General features: G+C 37.6%; 1 protein-coding gene across 1 annotated transcript; it reads left to right on the forward strand.

Moving 5' to 3' along the window:
• Positions 1–1,611: 1,611 nt before the first annotated feature.
• Smp_010160 (putative chaperone binding protein) lies at positions 1,612–9,862 on the forward strand (the record flags this gene model as incomplete). The annotated part of the gene is made up of 5 exons (XM_018799237.1): positions 1,612–1,634; positions 1,676–1,772; positions 1,812–2,001; positions 5,905–6,092; positions 9,755–9,862. The coding sequence occupies 5 exons, from the start codon at positions 1,612–1,614 to the stop codon at positions 9,860–9,862; spliced, it is 606 nt and encodes a 201-aa protein (XP_018651046.1).
• Between the last annotated feature and the right edge of the window lie 258 nt (positions 9,863–10,120).

A 10,120-nucleotide genomic window follows, 5' to 3' on the forward strand; every position in this document is an offset into this window, starting at 1 on the left:
GAATATAATCCTAATATATTCGACTACTCGTTCAGCCTCAAATTATTTAGTTGTCCGGAGAACATCTTCGTGGAAGAATCTCAGTAACAACTTTCTGTTCATGAGACGATTTCATTCTGAAGTAATTCGAAGTTTTCATAAAGAAAATATATGCACTCAATAGCAGCACGTCGAATTGTGACATGACAGGATCAGTAGGATTGCCAATAAAAGCTTTATACTTGTAACACAAATCTTTAGCAGTTAAAAAGGTTCAAGAAAGAATTTGTACAAGTTGTTTCTGAAGTCTTAACTTATTTAACCAGTAATCGATAGATCACGTGGTTGAACAAGCAGAAGTTCGCCGAAATTGAATTCAAAGGATTACGTCTAAATTTCCTAGATGAAACACTGATTTTCTGGATTGGGGCGTGAATTAATTTATCTGCATGTGCTGATTTAACAGTTTAAAGCGACGTTACATACGAGTGGTCTGTTAACAAAACTTTAGAGGAAGTAATATGGTTTTTTTGGATATATTAGATTTTTCAACGAAACGAAGCGGACTTAGATGAGGTGGAGTTCCATGACACTGATGTAAGAGTTTCTCCTAAGCAGTCGTTCAAACAAATTTCAATGTTTAATCTCCTCAGAGCACATTTTATTTAAATTATCCAACGGAAGAATTCCCGTTATATCCCTGATGTTATATTTCAATAATAACGAATTGCCATTATTACCATACGAAAATTGTATTTTTCTCATGTTTTATGGTGATCTGTTCTGCAGTAGTTGCAAGGAATGACTTGATGTAGATTTAGGTTGTTCAAAATAGATTCAATTCAGCTGTTTAGGAGTAATCTGACATCGGGAGTTACCATTAAAGATGTCGACAACTCAAGTTGGAACCTCTCCGAATCAGGCGCATTAAATTATACTTTGTCCTCATCTACCCGTCTATAGAAAGTATATCGTACGCTTCGGCATCCAACCCCTTATACTTCATCTTATCGCCTCACAACCTGAACAATAGATTCCCGGAACCTATATCAACATAAGTCAGAATTTTTTTGTTCTTCGCTCCTAAACCATGTGCAACAGATTCCCAGTAAACCTACGTTACAGTAAAACTAAAACTTGGTTTAGAAATTTTCTTGACTACTTTCTTTCCGGAAGTGGTTTGCGTCACGCAATCGAAATTATTGTGATTACCAACGAATTTAACAAACAAGGTCCGATATCTGTCTCTTTGAGTGTAAAGCAGAGCAGAACCATTGAAATTCAGTTCCTCTGTTCGTTCATTTTGTTTTTTATTTTCTTACACCTAAATGTTTGAAGTCCGTATATGCTAATATTTATTATTACTGTCATTACTATCATGACTGATTCTCTGATATATTGGGTATTATTTTCTTCCCCTCATTTTCATTCCACTCTCGTTCTACCTTCCAAACAAATGTTATTTCTGAACGTAAAGATGTGTGCATTCGAAGAATGGTTGTTTCATATACCCTTTAGAAAAATGTAACACTTATGTATTCAATATTCAGTTGGCAACGGTACTTCGGCGAACACATCAAGTTTTTCGCTTCATTGGATTCACCGGGTTTTAAGTTTTGGACTTGTGTATTCATGATGTCTGCTTCTGGTGATCGGTTAGTAAAAGTGAAAGTTTCATTGACTTGTTGCTAAACAGATTTGATTGGTATCAGTCAGAGGATAATGTTTGGATAGATTGTTTCAGAAAAAAGATAGTACCAACTGATATTCGGGTAGAAATAGAAAGACGAAAGGTGAGAACACAAAATAATAAATTAAGTTCATAAAGACAGGTCTCTTTGTACCTGACCATTCCCACCGGTGATGAGTTGCTCAAAAAATTTCAGTTGCTTCATGAAGTTGTGCCAGAGGATTCATCATACCGTGTCACCGCCACGAAAATCGAAATCAAGTTAAAGAAAGCGGATAAAGTTTGCTGGAGTCATCTGGAATCTCAAGATTGTGTTACTGGTTCAGGAATTCGTAAGTTGAAGTTAGTTAGGGTGCAGTTATAGATTTGTCAAACTATTTTCATGACCTAATTAATCTATTGTAATTCTATAAACTCTCGAGTGCTGTTCGAATACAGAAATTTTCAACTTAATTCACCGAGTTTTTCGACTAGTGGATAAAAGTTATCTGTCTCTTGATACTTCTTGAATATGGTTGTGATGAATTCTCGTTTCCAGTTCCATATTTAGTCCTAAGAACAGTGAACTACTTACTCATTGGGCGAAGATATTTCCAGGAGTTTGGTTTTATAAAATTGCAGTATACTTCGTCACAGTTGTACAGTGGGATGCTGCTAATGTGGATAGGACAAGCTTACTTTGTGCATAAGATAGAAAGGGAGTTATGTAGCCTTCTAATATGGAATGGAAGTTAAAAGAGCAACTACACAGTAACAACTGAAGTATTATAAGTTATTACATATATATCATCAGTATGTGGTCCGAACTAGTTGTATTTGGTCAGATTGGTTAACTCATCTATTTACGAGAGTAGACTTTAAATGGTAATTTAGTGGCTCATTGACCTGACTTCTACTTGAAAAGATGTTTGGATGTGCCATGAATATAAATCTTCAATTTAACTCTGTGTTACACCTAGGCTAACCTCGTTTGTGCGACGGTGGCAATAAGCCAAATATGGCTTAGGTTGTATGAATTTATTTCAGGCACTCGTTTGTCCAGAAAGAAATTAAGAGTGAGGAGCGTAGAGGACAAGTTTTCCAACCCAATTTGATTAAGCGTGACCCCATATTTGTAGCCAGACAAATAAGCTAGATAAGCGATAAGTGGAGTGAGTGATACACACATACGCTCATATAAAAAGTCAGGGTTATTAGGCAAGTAATTGACAAGGCGAATATGTGACTCTAAGCTAGAATAACTCATGTGGGCTTGGCATAGTACTATACATTACAGTGACACTAGTTGATCGAGTGACTGTGTCAAAATTAACTATTCTTCATATTTACACGTGTTTTACTTTGATGTTATAGTTTATTAGAGTAGTTTGAAAGGAGTACAATGTGTTTGCAACTTCAGTTCGTAGTTATCAAGTTTTAGAGTCAATGGGCTAATCATTTTACTTTCTCAATATCTCAGTTACTTATACTTGTATGCCACTCCCTTCATTCATGATGCTGTATTGGCTTACTTGTCAACTTTCTTTGTTCAGTGTTAAGAAGTAGCAATCTAAACGTACTTGCTTTTTGATAAGATTCTGCTTTTTGGTGCAAATGTTCATAACTACGTGTAACCCTGTTCAACGAGTTGTGTTAGGATGGTTTTTGGGTGGACGGTAGTTTGTTGCAATGAATTTTGTGTTTTTTTACTAACTCCCAGGACAAGCATTTGAAATTGATCGTAATGGATTAATCTCTACTATATTGTATGCGATACTACTCTGCTTATTAGTTAGTTACGCGTACTATCAATTTGCTTCAAATAAACTTTGTAAAATAAATATTTCTGTATTTGCAGCGTCTCTAAAATGTATTTATCAGGATGATCTAAGAAACCTACTTCCAAAGTCTAATTTGCGAACCAAGTACATCCAGATAATAAACTCAAAACCCCGTCCTGACAAAAGTTTTATTCGATGACTGTGAATCCTTCAGTTTTTTTATTGACTTTTGAATAATAACGTTTCATCTACTGGTAATGTAAAAGCTGACTAGACTAATTCAAGGATAGACCAATCAAATGTAGAATAACATATTTTGGATTGTGGTGCGGAATTCATTTATCTACATGGTAAATAGTTTTTCGATACAATAGCTGATGTCAGTCCGTGATGAAAACTCTAACGTCCAGTCGTAAATCCTTATTTTTATTCCTTACTAATTCAAATATCATTTAACTCCTACGCAAGTGCGCATTCTTAAGACGGCTTAAGGTTCATTCAAAGGGTTCCATAAAATTGAGCCTCACCGAAAAGCTAGTATCTGTTGGACATTATTTTTATCATCAGTTTGTTGTTCATTGTTAGTGGGATATAGATTGGATTAAGCATGTTTTATGCATGATGGTGTTGCTGCGCGCTGATTGGTTAATTTTAAACCGATCAGCCAGGGCATATTATTGCAGAAAAATCTATAAGCTTCTCATGCATATACTATAAATATATGAACGATATTTAAACTATTGATTGCTGATTGCGGATTCGCTGTTCACTTAATATTATTATTTTGAATACAATTTGATTCCTGTTCAACGTGTTCTGATTTTGGAGTCTTGTCGAGTGTCATCGTATAAGAATACTAAGCAATAGGAATAACTGGGTCGTTTATATACCAAAAATTACAAATAAAATAGTGGCGACGGGGAAAAAGGAAAATTCATTCAAAATGCCTATATCAGATGACCAGCTCAGCCAAATACTACAGCAACAGCAAGCACAACTTGACGCACAAATGCGCCTGTTAGAAACTTTGACGCAACAGCTTAGCATACACTACTCGAGTTCACATGCTACTACAAGTACTTCTTCTTGTGATGCAGTTGCCAGCAGCATCCCAGAATTCTATTATGACCCCGAATGTGGCAATACATTTCTCACGTGGTTCAAGCGTTGGGAAGACACATTTAGAATAGAGTTCTGTAATCAAGACGACGCGTGGAAGACTCGACTGTTGATGCGTAAGTTGGGAAGTCATGAACATGCACGCTATGCTGATCATATATTACCAAAGTTACCTCGAGAGCTCAGTTTCGAGGAGACAGTATCTCAGCTGTCAGAAATATTCGGTGAATCTTCCTCATTGTTTAGTATTCGCTTCCAGTGTCTTAATTTGGTGAAACGAGAAACCGATGAATATGGTGTTCTAGCAGACATCGTCAACAGAGAATGTGAAAAGTTCAAGTTACGCTCGTTGACAGAAGATCAATTTAAATGCCTTATATTCATCAAAGCTCTCCAGTCACCATAAGATGCTGAGATTAGAACCAGACTTCTAACTCGTTTGGATCAAGATCCTAACATCACACTCAGAACGTTAACAGATGAGTGTAAGCGGCTACAGAACATCAGACACGACAATCAGTTGATTGAACAGGTAAATCCTAATTTAACCTGCAGTAGTGTCAATGCTATTACGAGGTTAAAAGTTCAGGAACCGAAAACAAGTGGTAGCAAACCAACGACTGCATGTTGGTTATGTGGTGATTGGCATTATGTACGATTCTGCCCATTCAAGAAACATAAATGTCAGATGTGTAGCAAACGTGGGCATAAAGAAGGTCATTGTCCTCCAAATCGTACGTCCCAGCCTAAGGAGAAGCACAAACGTCCTCGACACATAAAGTCAGCCGAATCTAAATCACTTTCTCTGGTAGCAGCCTTTCAAACAGACCATGATATTCGGAGAAAGTATGTTACGATCCAGATTAATGGTATAGCGGTTCGTCTTCAAATTGACACAGCATCCGATATTACTCTAGTGTCTAGAGAAACTTATAACTTGCTGGGAAAACCGCCAATGAAGCCATCCAAGAAAACGGCTAAAAACGTATCTGGAGGTGTACTGAAGCTAGTTGGTGAATTACAATGTGAATTTTCCTTCAATGGAAACAGCCGTAAAGGAGTATGCTATCTAACAGAACGACCAAACTTTGATCTACTTGGTCTAGATATGTTAGAAAAGCTTGGATTAATGGATATACCCATTAACAGCGTGTGTAACGTGTCGTGTCCATCATTAGACACCACTTCATCTAGTTAACATTTCACTTGTTTAGGAACGTAGGTTAGTAAGATGCCATAAGCAATCCCTTAGCTCCTCAACGTTACGGTTGTCTGCAAAAGTTGGTGTATTTTTATTTTGACGTATATAAGGCATAAACACTACTCATGTTGTTCATTGTCCCTTTTTGTTTTCAGAGGTGTCACAAGATGTCACCAAAATTGTTCACTCCTATCCTTCCTCAAGCAAATCTACTCATGATTGGAATAAGATCGATAAAGAAGCAGCTGAAATAGAGGGAGAAGAAGACCCTCTAAACAAGTTGTTCAAAAATATTTACGAAAATGCCTCAGATGAAACTAGAAGGGCAATGATCAAAAGTTTTGTGAGTTTTCTCTTATTCTCTCTTACCTTTAGTAAACTGAACAGTTTGGGCTTAAAGTTCAGATTGTTGTTTCAATTTAGTATGTGGTTTAAACTAACAGGCATTCGCGTGGTTTTATCCCAACAGATTAGATAGTGTGTTGTACATAAATGAAGCGAAGAAAATCTCTATGCCTTTCGTGTATGGAACAGTGATGTAAATAGTAAAGGTAATTCGTCATCGATTGACAAATATGTCTTCTCCCATGACTTCATTTCTGGACTAGTCTCGCATAGTTATTTTTAATCGGAGTATCTTGTCGTTCACTGTTTACTAATATAACCAAAGCTGATTTGTGCTTAGACATAAGCAACACATTCGCTTACCATTTTAGTCTATGAATATATACCGCCTCACTAATTGATTTGTGACCTTTAACTAGTACCCTATGTCTATCCTCAGGATTGCCCACTTCGTTGCCCCATAAAACGCTAGCAATTCCTTGAAGGCACCTATGGTCAAACATCTACGGCTTATGCTTGTCTTCTACTTTCAGATAGCATATTTCACAGCCATACAGTAGAACAAAACAGGCTGCTGCGCAATGCAAACGCGCTTTGTCTGTAGGCGGATATTAAGCTCACGTCATAAGTGACACAAGTTGATTGAGGTCAACCGAGTTTTCTTAGATCCTTCCTGAGACCAACCCACCAGGGCTTCTAAGATCGGTGAAGCGGTCAAGATATCTAACTACTTTATTCCCTATAATCAGTTCAGACGTTGACACAGACTATTTTAGAGGCAGCATTTTGCACTTATGTGGAGAGAAACGCATTCCAAATATCTCTAGATTGCTGTTTGAGCTAACCAAAAGACTGCGTTTTGTTAGCGTCTTCACCAAACAGAACTGTGTCATTCGGGTATTTTAATTTGATAAGTAAATGCCCTGGTTCGAAACTAACCTCTGGAAAGTTAGGAAGTGTTGTTTTTAGGAGAGCATCTGTGGCCACATTAAATAAGAGGGAGTAGCGGGCAACTCTGATGAGAACCATCTAATACACTCGTGCACTAAGCTAATGTATTTTCAACTCCGACCTCAATACGGTGAACAAAACTACCATCCTTCCCTTCCCGCTGCCTGCTAACTAGAGAGAAGTCCGGTTTCGTAATGGAAGTCTTGTTGGTGATGAATCCAGTGGAACTAAAGATACATTTAAAGTTAGTCAGTTGTGTATCAGTTACAATGATCAGGACTGTGAACTGAGTGATTTTCAATAAACTAAATTACGGTAAAAACATGGTAAGAGTTTATAAAGTGACGTAACGAAAATTTGTTGGAAGTTAACCTTGCAATCAGATTACATCGATTTTGGGTAGTGTATAGTTTTTGTAGTTTTTCTGCGTCCAGTGAGGCGCAAACAAATGTGTGCACGTATTGAAGCGTGACTAGAGTTTAGACATGTATTCCAATACGAGCGACAATCTTCTGTCGAGCCTCTCCAACGATGACTGATGGCAATATGGTCAATTTGAGTCCATCGTTGGTTTGGTACAGGGGGTCGCCATGTTAGACGATGTCTCTCCTCATGCTTAAAATTAGTGCTTGCTAAGAGTAAACGATTGTCTGAGCATAGTTGCAACAGACGATCACCATTATCTGTTCGCCGAGCCGGAAGATTAAAATACCCGCCTAGATGTCTTTCTGTTTGGTTTAAGCTACCTACTTGTGCATTAAAGTCACCTGCTACGAGTACTATGTCTGAGTGTTTTAGTTCTTAAAGTTCAGAAAGCTTCTTGTAAAACTCATCTCTTCACTTCATCCGGACTGTAGTCAGTGGGAGCGTAGTCAGAAACGACGAGAAGGCTTCGACGTGTGTCCCTATCCTCCCGAGTTCTTACGGCGCCATTAAGCTGGACAGCACTCAGGCGACTGTTAACGGGGATCCATTCAAATAGTACCTGTCTTGCCCTCGTACTAAGTGCTATGCCTACACCTGCAAGTCCACGAGGACTAGCCATCAGGTCACCAGATACATAAAGGGTGCATTTCATCGGCTGTTCGTTTTGGCGAGGTGAGGTCAAGTGAATGACCACACTAGGATCCTGTATGTGTGTTTCGGAGACACAGCATACATCAATGGTACGAGATTCTAGGGTTTTAGCCAAGGAGACCTGTTGGTCGATTTGACATAGGGTACGTACGTTGAAGGTTCCAATGTGTAGTTTGGAGTGAGGTTTTAGTAGACCTGCGACAGTGTTTTGATCACTAGAATCGTTGGCCATGGTGACACTTGAGGAGGAAGCCGAAATAGGAAGTTTAGTGTTGAAAGTTGAGGTGGGAGGAATAATAAGAATTGAAGGAGATTGATTATGAATACAGTGATCTTGAGTGCTGTTAGAGGTATGAAGGCAGTTATCACTTCCCGGTTGTCCACACCGTGGAAGGGTCCTTCTAGAGGTACCTGAAAAGAAAATTGGATTAGAAGTGGTCTTAATGACCTGAGAGCGTGACCGCAGTGCCCAAGGGACAACTGCTTGAGGTCGGTCACACGCGACCTTTTTGTGGGTAGTTTTTGTGTTAGCTCCGTACTTGTTGGGACCTTACCACCAGAGACGGATATCCGTCTTTTTATATTTGAATTCTCGGATCACTTGGTGATATTCTCCCATAGACTGTCTCTTTTACTTCTACTGTCTTTTACTCCCCAAGATTGTCTTGTAAACTATCAGTCTAGATTTCATCAGCTTATCCTGCTCTCTGTCATCAGAAAAAATCAGTTTCTCTTTCCACTTCTAAAATTGATCTTTTATGGAAGTATCTGACTTTTTTACAATTAATCACCATTGTCGTTTTGTTGAAATGGGATTCGCAAAGCTCTTTATTGGTGTTTTCCTGTTTAATTTTACTCTTATGTGCAAAATGAAGTGAGTGACTATCGTATATATCAATAAGACCTGTCCTCCATACAGTGGAAGCTGCAGTTATATAGCTATAAGATCAGAAAATACTAATTAATATCCTATTCCTTCAGCGTCCTCACTTAGCCGTTATATCAAACAGGTGACACGAAGCACAACTTAAGGTTGAAAGTAATTGTCTTTATGCTCCTGTAAAATCGTGGTAACTGTTCGTCAAACCTTGTATCAGAAGTTCGATGTCTTGACTCCCTAAACTCTGATAATATCAGTTATCGAGGCAAAAAAAGTCAAAGTGGTTGTTTACATGTAAAAATAGGATATTCGTTAGAATTTGGAGTGTTTATGGATATACTTGGGACATTACTTAAATAATTACCATGTGAAACTGATCTTCTTAGATCTTTGAGAAGAAGAATTATTTTATCTGCCAACCAGACCTATTTTAGTAGCTGTTCAGCCTGCATAACATCTGTGTGAAGCTGATCGCACATAACCATTTTTATTTTTACCTTGAAAATCATACTCATATTAACATATTTTCTTAGGTACTGTGGTCTAAGCTAGTGTGATATTGTCTGACCCTTGGGTTTTCATCTTCTGAAAGCTTTCATATATTCCCGTCGTTACCGAAAAAATCCTTTTTACGTCAATCAAATTTTTTAACACTTCTAATTTTTCCTTACTCAATATTTTAGGTACTATTAAGGATATCCTTTTTATTGTTTTTAAAGAGTCGTAATTCATTGGGTTTTTTTAAATTCTAGACGGAATCAGCTGGTACAGTCCTAAGTACCAATTGGAGTGAAGTTGGAGCAGGTAAAGTTGAAATACGACCTCCAGATGGAATGGAATATAAGAAGTATGAAATATAATGTTTGTTAACAAAAACTACCTTATGCTTACGATTTTTTCAACGGAAATAAAGTATTTTCACGTTCATGACCTTTTTCGTTGATAGATCATAATCATTAGGCAAGGGTCAATTGAATTATGAAAACGTATTTTATTTGTCCACTTTTTATCTCTCTAATTTTAGATATGCGTTATAAACGAGATTATTGATAGAATATGAGATATAAAGTTAGTGGCATATTTCATCATGCAATATGGTTCTGTTCACTTTACGCACA

Source organism: Schistosoma mansoni, chromosome 3, assembly GCF_000237925.1.
Source record: "Schistosoma mansoni strain Puerto Rico chromosome 3, complete genome".
NCBI classification, from domain to species: domain Eukaryota; kingdom Metazoa; phylum Platyhelminthes; class Trematoda; order Strigeidida; family Schistosomatidae; genus Schistosoma; species Schistosoma mansoni.